Source organism: Oncorhynchus mykiss, chromosome 9, assembly GCF_057628025.1.
Source record: "Oncorhynchus mykiss isolate SJ-2025 chromosome 9, ASM5762802v1, whole genome shotgun sequence".
NCBI classification, from domain to species: Eukaryota; Metazoa; Chordata; class Actinopteri; order Salmoniformes; family Salmonidae; genus Oncorhynchus; species Oncorhynchus mykiss.
The window spans coordinates 72,311,259-72,334,605 of record NC_143030.1 but is presented as its reverse complement, the minus strand read 5'-3'; the positions used below and the strand labels follow the sequence as shown (position 1 = coordinate 72,334,605).

General features: G+C 42.0%; 1 protein-coding gene across 6 annotated transcripts in view; it reads left to right on the top strand.

Annotated features, from left to right (window-relative positions):
* The window catches only part of LOC110532720 (rho GTPase-activating protein 4), a 33,288-nt gene continuing 9,941 nt past the window's right edge, over positions 1–23,347 (top strand). Inside the window, exons 1-11 of one of the 6 annotated variants that reach the window (XM_036988776.2) lie at positions 1–307; positions 12,732–12,821; positions 15,234–15,405; positions 15,708–15,873; positions 18,259–18,321; positions 18,508–18,612; positions 18,750–18,878; positions 21,856–22,077; positions 22,316–22,417; positions 22,521–22,754; positions 22,913–22,997. In XM_036988776.2, the coding sequence (XP_036844671.2) occupies positions 12,755–12,821; positions 15,234–15,405; positions 15,708–15,873; positions 18,259–18,321; positions 18,508–18,612; positions 18,750–18,878; positions 21,856–22,077; positions 22,316–22,417; positions 22,521–22,754; positions 22,913–22,997 (1,345 nt within the window). In that variant the 5' untranslated portion in view covers positions 1–307; positions 12,732–12,754. Of the gene's footprint in view, positions 308–4,962; positions 5,105–5,148; positions 5,241–12,731; positions 12,822–15,233; positions 15,406–15,707; positions 15,874–18,258; positions 18,322–18,507; positions 18,613–18,749; positions 18,879–21,855; positions 22,078–22,315; positions 22,418–22,520; positions 22,755–22,912; positions 22,998–23,347 lie in introns of those variants that run through there. The other 5 variants (XR_016483418.1, XM_036988775.2, XR_016483417.1 and 2 more) reach the window with 5 other exon arrangements.

Below are 23,347 nucleotides of genomic sequence, written 5' to 3'. Positions count from 1 at the left end.
TGCAGACAGCCCTTACTCAGCTTAAGTGTTACTACACACATGAAGTCATAGGGGAGAGAGCGATGAGGGAGGAGGAGGGGGTGTGTCTTGAATTAGAAGAATGACTCTCCACCACTCTTGCACAACCCGGCACTGGGTGTTTTAGAAAGTGTGTCAGGGAGCGACAGAATAGAGAGGGAGAGAGGAGGGTCGTGACATTCACCCAGGTTTATGTGTTTAATGTGAAAAGGAGGAAGGGAGAAGTCATCTTTGGGAGATAAACGTTATTCAGTGTGGAAAGAAGACAGTTAAAAGCAATCTCAGTCAGGTATGAATCTCATTTTCATAACAGAATAACTAGGACATTCATTTCACAATATTTAAGAATGTTGTGTGGCATGTCATGTCTTGTTTGAATTAGACAATGTCTGTTGTGTGTTGCTATACATGTTTAGGAGTACTGTAATTACCTGGATGTTAGACAGGGGTTCTGCTTTCTCTACTTGCTCTGAATGTAGTTTATCTGCTGTTTGACAGCAATAACTACAGTATATCTTGATGTGTATCTCAGACTCACCCCACTGTGAAGTATGTGGTTGTGGCTGGACGATAAACCGAAATACACCACATTAGTACAGCTGTATAGGAAAGACATGTACAGTACCTTATAACAGTTCAAACTGACCAGCGGATATCAGTTGAGATATACTGGTAGTGCCCTGTATCCTGATAATGATGGCAAGAATCTCCAATTCCTGTTGCATGATTCAATGATGATCACGCAGTGAAGGAATGGAGAAGGGGAGATGGAAAGGATGACGAATCGTGTAAAAAGAAGATGCTGTGCAACAGCTACGTTCTACAAGGCATATTATAAAGTTACATGAGATTTGTTACACATTTCAAAGGGAAATGCAATGGATTTAAACGTAAACTATAGGCAGATATACAGATTTACCTATACCTATCTATGGATAGACGAAATCACAGGGAACGTTTATCTTTTGAAAAATAAATTAAAGGAACTGAAATTGGGAACAGTTTAAAACAGCTGTGTGAAATTGAGTTTTGATGAGTGAAATTTGGTTTTTGAAAAGAAAAGAGGAAGTTAATTGGCAGTGAAGAGTGAGAGAGCGATGGAGAAAGAGGGGGGAGCGAAGGAAGGAAAGTGAGTTCGTGACTCATGGTTAGTGATTCCTGCTTTGCTCTTCAGTGCGTGTGTATGTGTGTGCGTGCTTAAGTGTTTGGGCGTGTGTGTGTGTGCGTGAACCTTGAGTGTGTGTGTGTTTGTGATGCGCGAGTTGACTCATCATAACCCGCCGAACCGCGGGGCAGGCGGGGTTAGGGTCATTAAATGTTGTGTGGATGAAGGGCGGGCGGGTTGAATAAAGAGAAAACAATACCTTATACGGGTTTATACTTTGTCTATCGACATGTCTGTAGACAATTAGAATGCGACAAGTGTAGCTGGTCAAAACGAAATTTTAATTTATATTCGGGTGGAATGTCTGTAGACCTTCGCTGCAACTGTCTGTTTCATTGTCTATAACAGATGAAAAAAGTTCAACTTTGACCCTGTCGCTGAGTCCGTTGTCATGGTTACCCGACGAGCTCGCAATGAATCTTCTAAAATTCTCTGGTATAATGCACTGCTTTATTTCGTCACTCACAACCGTAAGCTATTTTCTGTCATTAGCTCACCATTAACTTGTAAATAATGATATTGTTGTGAGTTTATTTTCCTGTAAAAATGAATAAAAAAGTATCTAAAGAGAGAGTGTCATCTATGATATGGTCATTATTTGAACTGGCTAGCCAGCTAACGTTACAAGGTGTATAGAAGGGGGGTTGCGGATGGGTTACTAGCAATTGCAGCTAGCTAACATAGCATCCCTCTGTTTGAGGCGGGGCGGCAGGGAGCCTAGTGGTTAGAGCGTTGGACTAGTAACTGAAAGGTTGCAAGATTGAATCCCTGAGCTGACAAGGTAAAACATCTGTCGTTCAGCCCCTTGACAAGGCAGTTAACTCACTGTTCCTAGGCTGTCATTGAAAATAAGAATTTGTTCATAACTGACTTGCCTAGTTAAATAAAGGTAAAATAACATAATTGAGCTGGTGTTTGAGTAGGCTAAACTAGCTAGCTAGCTGCATCTCTTGCTTTTTGATTTTTTAATACATATATTTGTTCAAAACTGTTCAACTATTGTCTTTCTATCTCTTTGAGTCTACTACTCACCACATGTTATGTACTGCGGTGCTAGCTAGCTGTAGCTTATGCTTTCAGGAGTAGATTCATTATCTGATCCTTTGATTGGGTGGACAACATATCAGTTCATGCTGCAAGAGCTCTGATAGGTTGGAGGACGTCCTCCTGAAGTTGTCATAACTACTGTGTAAGTCTATGGAAGGAGGTGAGAAGCATGAGCCTCCTACGTGTATTGAAGTCAATGTACCCAGAGGAGGACAGAAGCTTCCTGTCCTCCAGCTACATCATGGTGCTACCCTTATAGAGTGCTGTTGAGGCTGCTGTAGGAAGGGGTTACTAAGGTTTGGTATACCCAGTGTATAGTCAGGTGGTTGCTGATGGGTTACTAGCAATTGCAGGTGGGTACGGTTGAACAAACAGCTGACCTGCGCACCACTAGTGTGTGCCCTAGCCCCCGACACAGGAAGCACCACACCTGTCTTCCTCTTTTTAAAGATCACGAGAGGTCTCTGTGGGAGGATTAGTGACAGCATAGAAAGAGAGAGACGCCAATAATATGAACTATTAATTTCATGAAAGGCAATTTGAATGCAGTTCAGAACCAACATCTCAGGCACTAATCCTATAGTGACTGCTTGAGCTCTCAGTTAATAAATAAGGGTATGAATAAAGCTTTGTCATATTGTATTGTTAAATGCCAACAGAGAAGGAGGAAAGACAGCGATTCTAACTGCACAAGCATAAAGGAGTTAAACTGCATTTAAATGGTCAAGGGGGTTATCAACCCCTCAGGCCTTTAGCAGTCAGTATCTAAGGAACATTATAAACTGGGTAGTTCGAGCCCTGAATGTTGATTGGCTGACAGCCGTGGTATATCAGACTGTATACCACAGGTATGACAAAACATTTATTTTTAGTGCTCTATTTACGTTGGTAACCAGTTTATAATAGCAATAAGGCACCTCAGGGATTATGGTATATGGCCAATATACCACAGCCAAGGGCTGTATCCAGGCACTCTGCATTGCGTCGTGTGTAAGAACAGCCCTTAGCCATGGTATATTGGCCACATACCACACCCCCTCGTGCCTTATTGCTTAAACAGACAACAGCAATGCAGCAAATCCATAAAGACATATTTTCTCTCCTTTATTTGGCATGCTAACCACTCCAGATCCAACCTAGAGAGAGGAAGAAAGAGACATGATGTCCCATCACCATATTGTGCTCAACTAAACCAGGCCTAGGCTATTGAAACAAAATAAGTACTGACTGGCTTGCTCAGTCATAACCAATACATTCAAACTTCTGATTTAAGTTGAGTTTAGTTTCTATTAATCAATATAATCTACAAAATATGTAAACTACAATTGAAGGATTGTGTGAGCTGTCAGTACTGTTGATTCTCTCCCAACACATACATAAGTTACATATTGTCACGCAAAGTTACTCTATTAGTGAGCGTGTTATACAAACATTCACTCTGTGGCAGTGTTGTGTGCCTTGTGGTGGTATAGTACTATTTATAAGGCAGCTGAAATGTTGCTGCTGCTCTTTCTGCATGCTACAGGTGTGCAGCAGCATGAGCAGAGTGGTGCGTTACATACCAGCTGGCTTTCTCAGAGGCAGCAGAGGCAGGCTGGGTTCAACTAGGAAATGTGTAAAAGACAATACTGTTTTCTCTCTATCAATAAAATGTATTTATAAGGCATTTTCACATCAGCCGATGTCACAAAGTGCTGTACAGAAACCCAGCCTAAAACCCCAAACAGCAAGCAATGCAGATGTAGAAGCACGGTGGCTAGGAAAAACTCTCTAGAAAGGCCAGAACCTAGGAAAAAACCTAGAGAGGAACCAGGCTCTGAGGGGTGGCCAGTCCTCTTCTGGCTGTGCCGGGTGGAGATTATAACAGAACATGGCCAAGATGTTCAAACATTCATAGAAGACCAGCAGAGTCAGATAATAATAATCACAGTGGTTGAAGAGGGTGCAACAGGTCAGCACCTCAGGGGTAAATGTCAGTTGGCTTTTCATAGCCGATCATTCAGAGTTAGAGACAGCAGGTGTGGATCACAGACGGTATCTGATACTATGGATAGGAGTGTAGTAGTGAATACAGGGAGAGTGTCACAGAGCGAGGGAAGTAATGAGTGTCATAGAGCGTTGTTGACAAAGTCATTGGAGGGACCAGCAAGTGTAGCATACAGTACATGACAGATTGGTTTTCAAGTGTTAGAAATCAATTGAACTTGGGCCTCAATGTAGGGTCATTAACTTCACACACTTAGACTATACTCCAATAAGCATGGGTACGGTGAGTAATGATTCACTTAGACCAGGGGTCTTCAACCTTTTCTAGCATGAGAGCTACTTTAAAAAATAGTAACATGTCGCAAGCTACTATTTTTCTTCCAGTTATCAAATAGCACATTATTCTCTTCTCCTCTACCCTGCAACTCTTTCCCGGGTCCTTAGTGTACAAGAGAAAATAGTGCACTATGTGTTCTGTGAATCTCCCTGGTAAAATAATGGTTCATAAACTAAGAGGGGCCCTATAACATCTGTGATTTTCCCCCCAAATTCTGTTTGACATTTTCCCAAATTATGTTCTCACTTATTTTTCACTCTTAAAATTAAAATTGTTAATAGAAAAACAATGAAATTGCATGTTCTGAGTCGATGTCAATGCTTAAATCACATCAAAATACATATTTGTTCAGGTCTGGAAAAATTTTGATTTTCTTTGTGTATTTCACTTTTTGTGCATCTGGCCCTTTAATTGTGCATCTAGTGAGTGAGGAATCTACCATCTAATGTGACGGTTTAGCGATGGTTCTGTACTGCTACTGCTCATTTCATGGCAAAGTATGCAAATAATAGATACAAATTATATACTTACTCGTGATATACTTCTGCCAGGTAAGACTACTTTACAGTTAACATTTAATTGAGAAGGTTTTGCGGAAAGTACTTCTGTCAAACCACCGGTTGATTATCACATCAACTGGCTACACACGGAGTGATAAACAAACGCGCGCATCACAAAGACAGACGGGTATAATATTGCTGGAAATTAATTGGCAGATATTGTGGGATAATGTCAATGTTGTTGTGTTGATTAGATAGTAGCTGGGAGTTTACGGTATCTCATAGTTGTGAGATTTGTGTATGACAGTTTGCGATGGAACAAGTGAAAATTGTACTTTCAGAATCGTTTGGCGAGCTACTCATAGGTGGGCTGCGAGCTCGAGATCAACCTGTTGGAGACTATAACGTTATACTGTAAAACAAAACAAAAATATTGTTTGATTCAATTTACAAAAGTGTATTACCAAGATTCCTTAACATTTGTATGTCAAATCCAATCTGGATTTCGTGTGGTTAATTTAATCTCAAATTACTTCAACCTAGTAAAGTAAATGGAACTCAAATTAAATCAAATTGTATTTGTCACATACACGTGTTTAGCAGATGTTATTGCGGGTGTAGCGAAATGCTTGTGCTTCTAGTTCTAATTTCACAAATACCTAATACACACATATCTAAGTAAAGGAATGGAATTAAGAATATATGGATGAGCAATTTCAGAGCAGCATAGACTGAGATACAGTAGATACATATGAGATGAGTAATGCAAAATGTGTAAACATTATTAAAGTGACATTATTAAAGTCAATAGTGTTCCATTTATTAAAGTGGCCAATTATTTCAAGTCTCTCTATGTAGGCAACATAGACAGACTGTGCTAGTGATGGCTGTTTTAACAGTCTGATGGCCTTGAGATAGAAGCTGTTTTTCAGTCTCTCGGTACCAGCTTTGATGCAACTGTACAGATCTCACCTTCTGGATGATAGTGGGGTGAACAGACAGTGGCTTGGGTGGTTGCCCTGATGATCTTTTTGGCCTTTCCTGTGACATCGGGTGCCATAGGTGTCCTGGAAGGCAGGTAGTTTGCCCCCGATGATGTGTTGTGCAGACCTCACCACCCTCTGGAGAGCCCTGCGGTTGTGGGCGGTGCAGTTGCCGTACCAAGCGGTGATACAGCCCGACAGGATGCTCTCAATTGTGCATCTGTAAAAGTTTGTGAGGGTTTTTGGTGACGAGCACATTTTCTTCAGCCTCTTGAGGTTGAAGAGGCGCTGTTGCACCTTCTTCACTGCTCTGTCTGTCTGGGTGGACCATTTCAGTTTGTCTGTGATGTGTATACCGAGGAACTTAAAACTTTCCACCTCCTCCACTGGTGTCCCATCGATGTGGATCATGGGGGTGCACCCTCTGCTGTTTCCTGAAGTCCACGATCATCTCCTTTGTTTTGTTGACATTGGGTGAGAGGTTATTTTCCTGGCACCACACTCCCAGAGCCCTCACCTCCCCCTGGAGGCTGACTCATCGTTGTTGGTAGTCAAGCTTACTACTGTTGTGTTGTCTGCAAACTTAATGATTGAGTTGGAGGCGTGCATGGCCACGCAGTCATGGGTGAACAGGGAGTACAGGAGGGGACTGAGCACGCACCCTTTTGGGTGATCAGCGAAGTGGAGGTGTTGATTCCTACATTCACCACCTGGGGGCGGCCGTCAGGAAGTCCAGGACCCAGTTGTACAAGGCAGCATTTAGACCCAGGTCCTCAAGCTTAATGATGAGCTTGGAGGGTACTATGGTGTTGAATGCTGAGCTATAGTCAATGAACAGCATTCTTGCATAGGTATTCGTCTTGTCTAGATGGGATAGGGCAGTATGCAGTGTGGGTGCGATTGCATCATCTGTGGACCTATTGGAGCGGTAAGCAAATTGGAGTAGGTCTTGGGTGACGGGTAGGATGGAGGTGATATGATCCTTGACTAGTCTCTCAAAAGTACTTCATGATGACATAAGTGAGTGCAACGGGGCGATAGTCATTTAGTTCAGTTACCTTTGCATTCTTGGGAACAGGGACAATGGTGGCCATCTTGAAGCATGTGGGGACAGCAGACTGGGATAGGGAGAAATTGAATATGTCCATAAACACATCAGCCAGCTGGTCTGTGCATGCTCTAAGGACGCAGCTAGGGATGCCGTCTGAGCCAGCAGCCTAGCGAGTGTCGGTGGCACTGTGTTATCATCAAAGTGGGCAAAGAACATGTTTAGCTTGTCTGGGAGCAAGGCGTCATGGCTGGTTTTCCTTTTGTAGTTCGTAATTGTCTGTAGACCCTGCCACATACACTCAGCAAAAAAAGAAACGTCCTCTCACCGTCAACTGCGTTTATTTTCAGCAAACTTAACATGTGTAAATATTTGTATGAACATAACAAGATTGACAAATGAGACATAAACTGAACAAATTCCACAGACATGTGACTAACAGAAATGGAATACTGTGTCCCTGAACAAAGGGGGGTCAAAATCAAAAGTAACATTCAGTATCTGGTGTGGCCACCAGCTGCATTAAGTACTGCAGTGCATCTCCTCCTCATGGACTGCACCAGATTTGCCGATAACGACCTATCCCTCACCCTCCGATCCAACAAGTCCCAGGCGTGCTCAATGGGATTGAGATCCGGGCTCTTCGCTGGCCATGGCAGAACACTGACATTCCTGTCTTGCAGGAAATCATGCACAGAACGAGCAGTACGGCTAGTGGCATTGTCATGCTGGAGGGTCATATCAGGATGAGCCTGCAGGAAGGGTACCGCATGAGGGAGGAGGATGTCTCTCCTGTAACGCACAGCATTGAGATTGCCTGCAATGACAACGAGCTCCGTCCAATGATGCTGTGACACTCTTCCCCAGGCCATGACGGACCCTCCACCTCCAAATCAATCCCGCTCCAGAGTACAGGCCTCGGTGTAATGCTCATTCCTTCGACGATAAACGCAAATCCGACCATCACCCCTGGTGAGACAAAACTGCGACTCGTCAGTAAAGAGCACTTTTTGCCAGTCCAGCGACCGTGGGTTTGTGCCCATAGTCGACGTTGTTGCCGGTGATGTCTGGTGAGGACCTGCCTTACAACAGGCCTACAAGCCCACAGTCCAGCCTCTCTCAGCCTATTGCAAACAGTCTGAGCACTGAGCAGGAATTGTGTGTTCCTGGTGTAACTCGGGCAGTTGTTGTTGCCATCCTGTACCTGTCCCGCAGGTGTGATGTTTGGATGTACCGATCCTGTGCAGGTGTTGTTACACGGTCTGCCACTGCAGAGACGATCAGCTGTCCGTTCTGTCTCCCTGTAGCGCTGTCTTAGGCGTCTCACAGTACGGACATTGCAATTTATTTCCCTGGCCACATCTGCAGTCCTCATGCCTCCTTGCAACTTGCCTAAGGCACGTTCACGCAGATGAGCAGGGACCCTGGGCATCTTTTTTTGTTTATGGTTCATTGAACAAACATGGGAAACAGTATTTAAACCCTTTTACAATGAAGATCTGTGAAGTTATTTGAATTTTTACAAATTATCTTCCAAAGACAGGGTCCTGAAAAAGGAACGTTTCTTTTTTTGCTGAGTTTACGTCTTGTGTCTGAGCTGTTTTGCAACTCCACTTTGTCTCTATACTGATGTTTCACCTGTTTGATTGTCTTACAGAGAGAATGTTTATATTCTGCCATATTCCCAGTCACCTTGCCATGGTTAAATGTGGTGGTCCGCGCTTTCAGTTTAATGCGAATGCTGCCATCTATCCACGGTTTCTGGTTAGGGTAGGTTTCAATAGTCACAGTGTGTACAGCATCTCCTATACACTTCTTGATGAACTCAGTAACCGTCTCGGTGTACACATCAATATTATTCTCTAAAGCTACCCGGGACACATCCCAATTCGCGTGATCAAAACAATCTTGAAGCATGGATTCCGATTGGTCATACCAGCGTTGAATATTCCTCAGCACTGGTACTACTTATTTGAGTTTATGCCTATAAGAAGGGAGGAGCAAAATGGAGTCGTGGTCAGATTTGCCGAAAGGAGGGCAGGAAGAGGTCCTTACATGCATCCAGGAAATTTGAGTTACAATGTTCGAGTGTTTTTCCAGCGCGAGTGCTACAGTCAATATGCTGATAGAATTTAGCTAGCCTTTTCCTCAAATTTGCTTTGTTAAAATTGAAATCAATGTGCTTAAACTGATTGTTTTAGTTATGCTAACAAAGCTACTCAATTTGTTTTGACAAGTTTTTGAGTGGAGAGGACACATATTTGCTAGTCAGAAAAACAAAACTATTTGTTGTTTGAATTGAACAACGTTATACAGTTGAAACAACTACCGGTACTTTGAAAATTACACATTTCAGAACTGACAAATTTTTTTAAATTATATAATAGAGATTTAAGTAGGGAACATTATGCTCCCATCAGTCTCTTGCTCTTGTGTGAGCTTTTTCGCCAGTTTCAAAACCGGCAGCACACTCCGTAATTTCAACCCATTAACGGACCACTTTAGCTACAATGACATTCTCAGTCATGGTTACATAAGCTTTTTACTTGTTACTTTTTACATGTCGTTGTTTACCGTCCTTCTTTAAATGCACTAGCTAAAGTCGCTCTGGATAAAAGTGTCTGACCAAAATGTCAATGTAAAAATTAACTGTTGCAAATTTGAATTAATATCTTTTGAATTTTTGAGTGAGTTGAAGTCAACTCACGCATATAGGGAAGGACACTCAACAAGCACAGCTCTTACACAAATTACTGATGATTGGCTGAGAGAAGTTGATGATAAAATTATTGTGGGAGCTTGTTAGACTTCAGTGCAGCTTTTGACATTATCGATCATTGTCTGCTGCTGGAAAAATGTATGTGTTATGGCTTTACACTAGAGGTCGACTGATTAATCGGAATGGCCGATTTTATTTTTGCGCGCCGATTTGCCGATTTTATTATTATTTTTTACACCTTTATTTAATCTTTATTTAACTAGGCAAGTCAGTTAAGAACACATTCTTATTTTCAATGACGGCCTAGGAACGGTGGGTTAACTGCCTCGTTCAGGGGCAGAAAGACCGATTTTCACCTTGTCAGCCCGGAGGATCCAATCTTGCAACCTTACAGTTAATGAGTCCAACGCAATAACGACCTGCTTCTCTCTCGTTGCACTCCACAAGGAGATTGCCTGTTACGCAAATGCAGTAAGCCACGGTAAATTAAACTTATCTTATAAAAAACAATCAATCATAATCACTAGTTAACTACACATGGTCGATGATATTACTAGATATTATCTAGCGTGTCCTGTTTTGCATATAATCTGACTGAGCATACAAGTATCTAAGTATCTGACTGAGCGGTGGTTGGCAGAAGCAGGCGAGTAAACATTCATTCAAACAGCACTTTAGTGCGTTTTGCCAGCAGCTCTTCGTTGTGCGTCAAGCATTGCGCTGTTTATGACTTCAAACCTATCAACTCCAGAGATGAGGCTGGTGTGACCGAAGTGAAATGGCTGGCTAGTTAGCGCCCGCTAATAGAGTTTCAAACTTCACTCGCTCTGAGCCTTGGGGTGGTTGTTTCCCTTGCTCAGCATGGGTAACGCTGCTTTGATGTGGTGGCTGTTGTCGTTGTGTTGCTGGTTCGAGCCCAGGGAGGAGAGGGACGGAAGCTATACTGTTACACTGGCAATACTAAAGTGCTTATAAGAACATCCAATAGTCAAAGGTTAATGAAATACAAATGGTATAGAGGGAAATAGTCCTATAATAACTACAACCTAAAACTTCTTACCTGGGAATATTGAAGACTCATGTTAAAAGGAACCACCAGCTTTTATATGTTCTCATGTTCTGAACTGATACGTTCGCTTTCTTACATAGCACATATTGCACTTTTACGTTCTTCTCCAACACTTTGTTTTTGCATTATTTAAACCAAATTGAACATGTTTCATTATTTACTTGAAGCTAAATTGATTTTATTGATGTGTTATATTAAGTTAAAATAAGTGTTAATTCAGTATTATTGTAATTATCATTATTCCAAATACATTTTTGTTTTGTTTTAATCGGCCGATTAATCGGTATCGGCTTTTTTGGTCCTCCAATAATCGGTATCGGCATTGAAAATCATAATCGGTCGACCTCTACTTTACTCCCCCTGCTATAATGTGGATAAAGAGTTACTTGTCTAACAGAACACAGAGAGTGTTCTTTAATGGAAGCCTCAAACATAATCCAGATAGAATCAGGAATTCCCCAGGGTAGCTGTTTAGGCCCTTGCTATTTTCCATCTTTACTAACAACTGGCTTTGAGTAAGGCCTGTGTGTCTATGTATGTGGATGACTCAACGCTATACATGTCAGCTACTACAAAGACTGAAATGACTGCAACACTTAACAAAGAGCTGCAGTTAGTTTCAGAATAGGTAGCAAGGAATGTTAGTTCTAAATATTTCCAGAACTAAAAGCATTGTATTTGGGACAAATCATTCACTAAACCCTAAACCTCAATTACATCTAGTAATGCATAATGTGGAAGTTGAGCAGGTTTAGGTGACTAAACTGCTTGGAGTAACCCTGGATTGTAAACTGTCATGGTCAAAACATTTTGATTCAACAGTTGCTAAGATGGGGAGAAGTCTGGCCATAATAAAGCACTGCTCTGCCTTCTTAACAACACTATCAACAAGGCAGGTCCTATAAGCCCTGGTTTTGTCGCACCTAGACTACTGTTCAGTAGTCTGGTCAGGTGCCACAAAGAGGGACTTGGAAAAATTGCAGTTGTCTCAGAACAGGGCAGCACGGCTGGCCCTTAAAAGTACACGGAGAGCTAACATTATTGACATGCATGTCAATCTCTCCTGGCTCAAAGTGGAAGAGAGATTGACTTCATCATTACTTGTTTTTCTAAGAGGTGTTGACAAGCTGAATGTACCGAGCTATCCGTTTAAAATACTAGCGCACAGCTCGGACACCCATGCATACGCCACAAGACATGCCACCAGAGGTCTCTTCACAGTCCCCAAGTCCAGAACAGACTATGGGAGGAGCACAGTACTACATTGACCCATGACTACATGGAACTCTATTCCACATCAGGTAACTAATGCAAGCAGTAAAAAGCAGGTAGAAATGCACCTTATGGAACAACGGGGACTGTGAAGAGACACACACACACAGGTACAGACACATGCATACGCACACATTGGGATATTGTTGTATGGTGGGATTGAACAATTTGTGTTGTGGATATGTGGTGGTGTAGGTATGTTATATGATGTACTGTTTTATCTTTAGCTCATTCAGTACAAACATAGTTCACTGTTTTATCTGTTGTTTTATATGTAATGTGCGTCCTTTGGTGTTTTTGGACCCCAGGAAGAGTATCTGCTGCCTTGGCAGCAGCTAATGGGGATCCCTAATAAATACAAATAGAAAACGTAACATTTATTTAGCACATTTAGTTGACTTGACTAGATAAAACAAGTAATTTTGACTGGATCTCAATATATATATATTTTTACAGTGTACTCCAATAAGCAGGAGTACAGTGAATAAGGCTTTTGTCAGGAACTAGGTGATAAGCTGCAGTAACGTTTCAGATCAAACTATTGTAGAAAACCTTGTGAAATTATTGATATCTCTTCTTTGCAACAGAGTTTCACCCTGTCGGAGCAACAATGACATCACATGTGAAGCTCAGAAAAGAGAGAGTTGGAGCTGTGGACTATGACACACAAATCAAAGGTAGGGGAAGTCCTTGATGTTTTTATCCTCTTACATTACTTTACTGCACAGCCAGCGATGATTTTAGCATGTAAATCTTGGTGAGGCAAACTCACCAATTTTTTTTTTTTTATGCATGCCAGCAATGCCACTACACAATAGAACACTAAACAATACATTAATTGTACTTAAACAAATGTGGTTTCTACTGACAATTGAGGGAACGATGAGCGGATAAGAGGCATTCCGTCATTTCGATTAAGACATTAATGAGCGAGCTAAGACAGACGTAGTCAATATAACTATGTGTTCAGCAGTTTTGAAATGTACAGCGACAGAATGCAGAACATGCTGCTCTTACAGTATTTTCCCTGTACACCAAGTCAGAACTGTAGGATAAATAAAGGGGGCTTATAAGCAGACAATGAAACCTCTTAACAATATTAGATGATGACATTTCTCAAAAACAGGTTATAGGCTACATGATTCCAAGATGGCGTAGCAGTCAGACGTCTTTGTCTTGTATATCTTTTATACATTTTTCTTCGCATTCTTTTTAATATTTTTCCTAAACCTCTGCCATGCTGTCAAACACACCCTCGTAAAACTGACCATCCTACTGATCCTTGACTTCAGCGATGTCATTTACAAAATAGCCTCCAACACTCTACTCAACAAATTGAGTAACTGTATTTAATTCAATTCAACTGTATTTAATTAATTTATTTATTTTGCTCCTTTGCACCCCATTATTTTTTATTTCTACTTTGCACATTCTTCCATTGCAAAACTACCATTCCAGTGTTTTACTTGCTATATTGTATTTACCTTGCCACCAAGGCCTTTTTTGCCTTTACCTCCCTTCTCACCTCATTTGCTCACATTGTATATAGACTTGTTTATACTTTATTATTGACTGTATGTTTGTTTTACTCCATGTGTAACTCTGTGTTGTTGTATCTGTCGAACTGCTTTGCTTTATCTTGGCCAGGTCGCAATTGTAAATGAGAACTTGTTCTCAACTTGCCTACCTGGTTAAATAAAGGTAAAATAAATAAAAAAATAAAATAAAATTGGATGCAGTCTATCACAGTGCCATCATACTACCCACCACTGCGACCTGTACGATCTCGTTGGCTGGCCCTCGCTTCATACTCATCACCAAAGCTACTGGCTCCAGGTCATCTACAAGTCTCTGCTAGGTAAAGCCCAGCCTTATCTCAGCTCACTGGTCACCATAGCAGCACCCACCCATAGCACGCGCTCCAGCAGGTATATCTCACTGGTCAGCTGTCAGAGCAGCTCACAGATCACTGGACCTGTACATAGCTCGTCTGTAAATAGCCCATCCAATCTACCTCATCCCCATACTGTATAGGTGCCAGGCGCACTGGTTTGAGTGTGTCAAGAACTGCAACGCTGCTGGGTTTTTCATGCTCAACAGTTTCTTGTGTTTATCAAGAATGGTCCACCACCCAAAGGACATCCAGCCAACTTGACACAACTGGAAGCATTGGAATCAACATGGGCCAACATCCGTGTGGAACGCTTTCAACACCTTGTAGAGTCCATGCCATGTTTGCCTTCAGGTGTTTTTGAGGGCAAAATGGGTGCAACTCAATATTAGTAAGGTGTTCCTCGTGTTTTTTACGCTTGGTGTAGAACCAAGAAGAAACGCTGGAGTGGCAAGCGAAGAGTCAAGATCTGAACCACATCCAAAACCTATGGCAAGATCTGAAAACAAGAAGGCCCGCGCACTGTTAAAGCTCCCAATTCACAGCTTTATTGACAACGTTTCCATCCCAAACGGATCTTCGTCAGGTTGAACAGAAAAAGATCTGAAAACAGCAGTTGGTGGAGGGCACCCCTCACACATTGAATAATTAGTGTTTTTTTCTGCTGATGAGGGGCCAAAATGGCAGTAGAAAGGTGCAGTAAGCTCATTGATGGCTACAAGAAGAGTTTATCGGCAGATATCTTGGCCAAAGGCCATGCAACCAAGTACTAGCTCTGGGGTTGCAATAATTTTGTCCATGGCATTTGTCTTTATTTTCTAAATTACTTATAAAATAAGTTCTGCAATGTTGAAAATCCAATAACAAGGTTATTTTAACTTATTTTAGAAGAAATAGTGAATAATTCACGAAAAGTGCCAATATATTTGGCTGCAACTGTATACATCTATCTCCTTACCAATTTTTCTTTCCCTTTCTCTCTCTCCCATTTCTCCCTCTCTTTCTCTTTCTCTCTCCATCTCTCCCTCTTTCCCTTTATCTCTCTCCCTCACCCTCTTTCCTTCTCTCTCTTCCTCCCCCCTCTTTCCTTTCTCTCTCTCTCTCTCTCTCTCTCGCTCTCTCTCCCTCCCCCTCTCTGGCTTTCTTCTCTCTCTCTCTCACTCTCTGTCTGTATCTCTCTCTCCGCTCCCACCCCCAGAGGTGCGCTGTCAGTTGGTGGACCAGTTGAAGGTTTTGGATCTGCAGTTGGAGCAGAAATCTCAGCAGCTTCAGGATCTGACAGACTACCTGCGTAGACGCAGTGAGATAGAAGGAGAGTACGCACGCTCGCTGGACAAATTGGCAGAGAGGTTTACCTCCAAAATCAAAAGGTAAGTTGCTCACAGATATGTTTGTGCTATTTCTGTTACTGTTATTCCAACTCATTGAGTTGGCAGGACAGCTCAAACAGATATGGGACCAGGCTAGAGTTGATATGGCTTTGTGTCTCTGAAACTACTCTCATGCATGCTAGCAATTACATAGGGCTGGTTTCCCAGACACAGATTAAGCCTATTCCTGAACTAAAAAAAGTGTTTTTACATTTCCGATTCTAATATTTTCCATTCTAGTAACTAGAGTGGTTCATTTCTATGGTTAAAACATGTCCCTTCCCTGTGCCTCTATCTTTCAGGAAGGAGCCTGGCAGTGGTCAGTCTGTGTCCCAGTGTTGGCTGGTCCTGCTGGCTCAGACCAGACAGGAGAGCAAAGACCACAGTGGTGTGAGTGACAGCTGTAGCACCACCCTCACCCAGCCCCTCACACACTCTCTGGAGATCACACAGCGCCTGGCCAAGAGGGTACTGCTCTATCTTCATTTGATTCATTTAGCCAGGATAGTCCACTCAGTTACACTTGCAACTGTTTTCCAGTGACTCTTGGGGAATCCTATCTATCTCTAATCTGTCTCTCTCTATTCTGTCTCTTCTATCTCTCTATTGTCTCTTTCTATTCTCTCTGTCTCTTCTAGAATAGAATATGTCTATTCTATCTGTCTTTGTTATCTCTATTCTATCTCTGTCTCTAGTCTATATCTCTCTTCTATCTACAGTTGAAGTCGAAAGTTTACACACACCTTAACCAAATACATTTAAACTCAGTTTTTCACAATTCCTGACATTTAATCCTAGTAAAAAACAACAACGTTTTAGGACAGTTAGGATCACCACTTTATTTTAAGAATGTAAAATGTCAGAATAATAGTAGAGAGAATGATTGATTTATTTCAGCTTGTATTTCTTTCATCACATTCCCAGTGGGTCAGAAGTTTACACATACTCAATTAGTATTTGGTAGCATTGTCTTTAAATTGTTTAACTTGGGTCAAACGTTTCAGGTAGCCTTCTCCAAGCTTCCCACAATAAGTTGGGTGAATTTTGGCCCATTACTCCTGACAGAGCTGGTGTAACTAAGTTAACTGCTCGCACACGCTTTTTCAGTTCTGCCCACAAATTTTCTATAGGATTGAGGTCAGGGCTTTGTGATGGCCACTCCAATACCTTGACTTTCTTGTCCTTAAGCCATTTTGCCACAACTTTGGAAGTATGCTTGGGGTCATTGTCCATTTGGAAGACCCATTTGTGACCAATCTTTAACTTCCTGACTGATTTCTTGAGATGTTGCTTCAATTTATCCACATAATTGTCCCCTCCTCATGATGCCATCTATTTTGTGAAGTGCACCAGTCCCTCCTGCAGCAAATTACCCCCACAGCATGATGCTTCATGGTTGAGATGGTGTTCTTTAGCTTGCAAGCCTCCCCCTTTTTCCTCCATACATAACGATGGTCATTATGGCCAAACAGTTCTATTTTTGTTTCATCAGACCAGAGGACATTTCCCCAAAAAGTACGATCTTTGTCCCCGTGTGCAGTTGCAAACCGTAGTCTAGCTTTTTTATGGTGGGTTTGGAGCAGTGGCTTCTTCCTTGCTGAGCGGCCTTTCAGGTTATGTCTATATAGGAATTTGTTTTACTGTGGATATAGATACGTTTGTACCTGTTTCCTCCAGCATCTTCACAAGGTCCTTTGCTGTTGTTCTGGGATTGATTTGTACTTTTCGCACAAAAGTACGTTCATCTCTAGGAGACAGAACGCGTCTCTTTCCTGAGCGGTATGACGGCTGTGTGGTCCCATGGTGTTTATACTTGCGTACTATTGTTTGTACAGATGAACGTGGTACCTTCAGGCGTTTGGAAATTGCTCCCAAGGATGAATCAGACTTGTGGAGGTCTACAATTGTTTTTCTGAGGTCTTGGCTGATTTCTTTTGATTTTCCCATGATGTCAAGCAAAGAGGCACTGAGTTTGAAGGTAGGCCTTGAGGTACACCTCCAATTGACACAAATTATGTCAATTAGCCCATCAGAAGCTTCTAACGCCATTACATCATTTTCTGGAATTTTCCAAGCTGTTTAAAGGCACAGTCAACTTAGTGTATGTAAACTTCTGACCCACTGGAATTGTGATGCAGTGAATTATAAGTGAAATAATCTGTCTGTAAACAATTGTTGGAAAAATGACTTGTGTCATGCACAAAGTAGATGTCCTAACTGACTTGCCAAAACTATAGTTTGTTAACGAGAAATTTGTGGAGAGGTTGAAAACTAGTTTTAATGACTCCAACCTAAGTGTATGTAAACTTCCAACTTCAACTGTATGTCCCTTCTATATATGCCTCTCTTCTGTCTCTATTCTGTCTCTATTCTGTTTCTCTTTATTCTATCTCTATTATATCTCTGTCTCTATTGTCTCTATTCTATAGCTGTCTATTTTATATCTGTGTCTATTCTATCTCTGTCTCTATTATATATTTGTCTCTGTCTTTATTCTCTTTATGTCGATTTTCTATTTGTCTCAATTCTCTCTGTCTCTATTCTATATCTATTGTTTCAACTCTGTCTCTATTTTTTCTGTTCTGTCTCTATTCTGTACACATTGCCTCTTTTCTATATCTGTCTCGATTCTGCCTCTCTTCTATCTGTCTCTATTATATTTGTGTCTCTATTGTCTTTATTATGTTTCTATTCTATTTCTGTCTATTATATTTATCTCTATTCTATCTCTGTCTCTATTCTGTCCCTGTCTCTATTCTGTATCTATCTCTCTTCTATATCTGTTGTCGCTGTTCTGTCTCTATTGTCTCTATTAGATCTATCTAACTTATTGGTTGGTCTCTATATTTCCAGACTAAAGATGTCTGTAGCCAGTTACAGGATGGGCTGTTGAAGGTCACCACAGAGCTACAGACAGTAAGTCCGACATGTTTGACAAGTTCAGGAAACAGACACCATGCTAGAAAACTAAATATGGCATTTTAAAAATAAAAGGATATGGTGGTATGTAAAATAGTTGTCTTGGTATTTGCGTGATGTGTTGATGGATGTTCTCTCTCTTTGTGTGTGTGTGTGTGTGTGTGTGTGTGTGTTTGTCTAAAGGCGTGGCGGACCTACTATCAGTACCACTCAGAGTATGAGTCTGCAGAGGGAAAGCTGAAGGAAGCAGAGAAACAGAAGCAAGGAGCTTCTAAAAAGATTGAGAAAGTAAACTCTTCTCCTCTGAAAAACACTCCTCGTATCCCTTTTTCTAGTCTAAATGAGTTCAAGTATGGAGATATATGTGTGTGTATGTGTACATGTGTTTACTGTATGTGTCCTACCTCATTCCTATGTGTTTACAGAGACAGTGTAAAGTACAGGAGCTCCAACTGAAGTGCACTAAGGCTCGTAATGACTACCTTCTCAATCTGGCTGCTGCCAACGCTTCCATGAACAAGTACTATCTCCAAGACCTCTCCTCACTCATGGACGTAAGTGCTGCTTCACAGCCACTGACTGTGTGTCAACTGTGTCTCTGTCTCTGGAAGTGTCTAACACAGTCACCATTGTCTTAATAACCTTTCACTGCAGTGGGCTAAATCATGGTCACATAGTGTTTTGTTAAACAGAAGTATACACCTCACACAAATGGTTATGGGCTTAAGAAATGAACACACCTGTACCATGTCAGATATAGAGTTGAAATGTACTACATTTTAAGTTTGCATCCCATTATTACACTTTATAAACACAGTAAATGTGGAAAGTATTCAGACCATATGACCTTTTTCCACATTTTGTTATGTTAGACTTTTTCAAAAACGTATTATATTGTTTTTTTTTCCTCATCAATCTACATACAATACATGATGACAAAGCAAAAACATATTTTTAGAAATTTTACAAAAATAAATAAAAAAACTGAAGTGTCACATTTCCAGAAGTATTCAGACCCTTTACTCTGTACTTTGTTGAAGAACGTTTGGCAGCGATTACAGCCTCAAGTCTTCTTGGGTATGACGCTACAAGCTTGGCACACCTGTATTTGGGGAGTTTCTCCCGTTCTTCTCTGCAGATCATCTCAAGCTCTGTCAGGTTGGATGGGGAGTGTCGCTGCACAGCTATTTGCAGGTCTCTCCAGAGATGTTCGATCAGGTTCAAGTCCGGGCTCTGGCTGGGCCTCTCAAGGACATTTAGAGACTTGTCCTGAAGCCAATCCTGCACTGTCTTTGCTGTGTGCTTATGGTCGTTGTCCTGTTGGAAGGTGAAACCTCACCCCAGTCTGAGGTCCTGAGCGCTCTGGAGCAGAGATCAAGGAACTCTCTGTACTTTGCTCCGTTCATCTTTCCATCGATCCTGACTAGTCTCCTAGTCCCTGCCACCGAAAAAGATCCCCACTGCACGATGCAGCCACCACCTTGCTTCACCGTAGGGATGGTGCCAGGTTTCTTCAAGACGCGACGCTTGACATTCAGGTCAAAGAGTTCAAACTTGGTTTCATCAGACCAGAGAATCTTGTTTCTCATGGTCAAGAGTCTTTAGGTACCTTTTGGCAAACTCCAACGGGCTGTCATGTGCCTTTTACTGAGGAGTGACTTCCATCTGGCCCCTTTACCGTAAAGGCCTGATTGGTGGAGTGCTGCAGAGATGGTTGTCCTTCTGGAAGGTTCTCCCATCTCACAGAGGAACTTTGGAGCTCTGTTAGAGTGAGCATTGGATTCTTGGTCACGTCCCTGACAAGAGTACTACCCTGTGTAAATTGTCTATTGTCTTAACCTGTGTAACTGAACTTAACATTGGTAGAATAAGGAAGACACTTAAAACTAAAGCCAAACATTTAATTACATGGAACTCACAACTATACACTGTAACGGAAAACTGTCAATTATACAGTAATTTGGAGTATTATCAATAGTAAAATACAGTAACATTTTACTGCAGCATACTGTACATTTTGGTGCATTGTGGGAAAAGGTTGTGGTCGGTGAAAGAATTTCTGTATTTAGAATGGTACTGTAATTCCGCCCCACAGAATGCAATACCGTACTTACTGTATCTTTGTCTTGCCAATTCTGACTCCCTGAGTCAGGACTTAAATTGGTACATCATTCTATGTGGTTATAGAGCCTCATCAATTTAAAATGTATAGGTGGCAGATTGTAATGGCAACAAATCTTAAATCTAATGGTTGAGCATTTTACCATGTTCTTCTGGTCTGTTTTGCCCTGTTGTCGCTGCCTGTGCTGAAGCCTTTGTTAAGCCCTCGGAAGTGAAAGTGATATAAAACACCAAATATTCATTAATATGCTGTAATGTGTTAACATGTCACCTAGCAGCCAACCTGCTTGCACCAATCCCTTGTAATTACAGTAAAATACTGTGAAATACAAACCCCTCCCCCCAAATAAATGTTATTCATTCAACCAAATCAAATACAATTTTATTAGTCACATACGTGTGATTAGCAGATGTTATTGCAGGTGTAGCGAAATGCTTGTGCTTCTAGCTCCGACAGTGCAGTAATAAGTCATATCTAACAATTACACAACATATACCCAATACACACACATCTAAGTAGGTATGAATTAATACTATATACATATATGAAGGAGCAATGTCAGAGCAGAACGGACTAAGATACAGTAGTATAGAATACAGTATATACATAATGAGATGACTAATGCCAGATATGTAAACATTATTAAAGTGACTAGTGTTCCATTTTCTTAAAGTGGCCAGTGATATCTAGTCTATGCCTATAGGCAGCAGCCTCTAATGTGCTAGTGATGGCTGTTTAACAGTCTGATGGCCTTGAGATAGAAGCTGTTTTTCAGTCTCTCAGCTGGGACCGATTCATTCCGATTATGGTAGCATTTACTTTTTTACAGAATAATACAGTACATTTTACAGTATTGTACTGTGTGATTATTAGACAGTACTTGCTTTGATACTGTATTTATATTACAGTAGGTCTACCGTGTTATGAAATACAGCCTTTTACTTGCCACAGCTGCCTGTAAATTACTGTCTAATTCATGGCAACATTACATTTGACATAGTCATTTAGCAGACGGTCTGATCCAGAGCGACTTACAGGAGTAATTAGGGTTAAGTGCCTTTCTCAAGGGCACATTGGCAAATGTTTCACTTAGACTGCTCGGGGATTCAAACCAGCAACCTTTCGGTTACTGGCCCAACGCTCTTAACCGCCAGGCTACCTGTCGCCGGCAACCCCTTTACAGTGTTCACATAACATGGTTGGAACAGAATCAATACAGTACAACCCCTTTACAGTGTTCACATAACATGGTTGGAACAGAATCAATACAGTACAACCCCTTTACAGTGTTCACATAACATGGTTGGAACAGAATCAATACAGTACAACCCCTTTACAGTGTTCACATAACATGGTTGGAACCAAATCAATACAGTACAACCCCTGCAACAGTTCCATCTCTCCCTCAGTGTTCAGACATGGGCTACCACCTTTCTCTATCCCGTGTGCTACGCTCCTACCTGTCCAGCCGCTCCCGGGCCCAGCAGAACCTGAGTGGAGGGCTGCAGCAGCTCCACACTGCTGTGTCTGGACTGGACCAGATTCAGGACAGAGACTACCTGCTACAGACTCACACCAACACCTTCTGTCTTCCCCTCCGCTTCCACTACCAGCCACGCGATGGAGACCAGGTAGACTGGGTGGGGTGGAGTGCTGTCATGTGGGGTGGGGAGTGTCTGTGTGCTTTTATTTTCTGCAACTATGTTTAAGAATGTGTGGGTTGTGTATCTGGATGTCATGTGTCTTTGCTTCCACCTGTCCGATATCACCTGATTCTCATCTGTCCCTGTGCCTCTGTCCCTGTGCCTCTGTCCCTCTGTCTGTCTCTGTGCCTGTCCCTCTGTCTGTCCCTGTGCCTGCCCCTGTTAGGTGTGTGAGGTGAGTGCAGAACAGGAGATTAGGTGTGAGATGGAGACCAGGTTCCAACAGCTGCAGTCAAAGCTCACCGGGTTCACTCAGGAAACAGAGGAGGTACAGTCCAGTCCAATCAATCAATCACATTTATAGACTTTTTTCATCAACAGTCATATTGGAACAAAATTGATTGGATTAAGTTGGCACTCCATCCTCCCAGGCAGGTAAGAAGCTCCAGACGGCCCGCTCTGCCCTGCTAGAAGGTATCAGTGATGATGACCTGGATCCTCCACCCTCCAGCAACCAGACCCAGGGCTCCCAGGTCCATCTCCAGTTCCCGCCTCAGAGCCAAGGTCAAGGGGGAAGCAATGAAAGCCTGGCCAGCAGCAGTAGCAGACCCAGTCTGGCCAGACGCAGAGCCAACCTGCAGGAGACTGAGATACTCTACTGTGCTGTGAGTCATTATTACACTGACCTACACATAAGGGTCAGGCCAACAGTAGTTCACTATAATAGTGGTGATGATGGTATTAATGATGAGAATGAAATACAAGTAGATGATGATGAACATTTTCATCATCATGAAGAGTTGTGTTTTATATCTTCCCTCAGAACGTGAAGGAGTATCTCTGTAAAAGCTCTCTGGTATCTAAACTACAGGCGAAACATGATCTGCTTAAAGTGGCGGTTGAGAAAGGTACAGCACTAACTACTTCTGTAATAAACACAACTGTTCAACATGACTTATAGCCCCATCAGGGCAGTACCCAGGCTTGGAGTTTTAGTAAGATCTGGAAGGGGGTAGCTGTGGAGTCATTCTCCGAGTCGTTTCTTTGTTTGTTTGGGGGATGTCTGTAGACACGGCAGGCGTCGTGGGATGTTTTAAAAATTTCCTTTTGCAAACACACTGTCAGCAGCGTGTCTAGTAGACTAGTTGAGTCCAGAACCGACTCAGAGCTGGGCTAGTTCGTGTCACGTCTCAGGCCCTCATCCTGTTCACCGAGAGGGCGGAGATAGCCGTTTGAGAGGGGGGTGAATGTGCTGCTA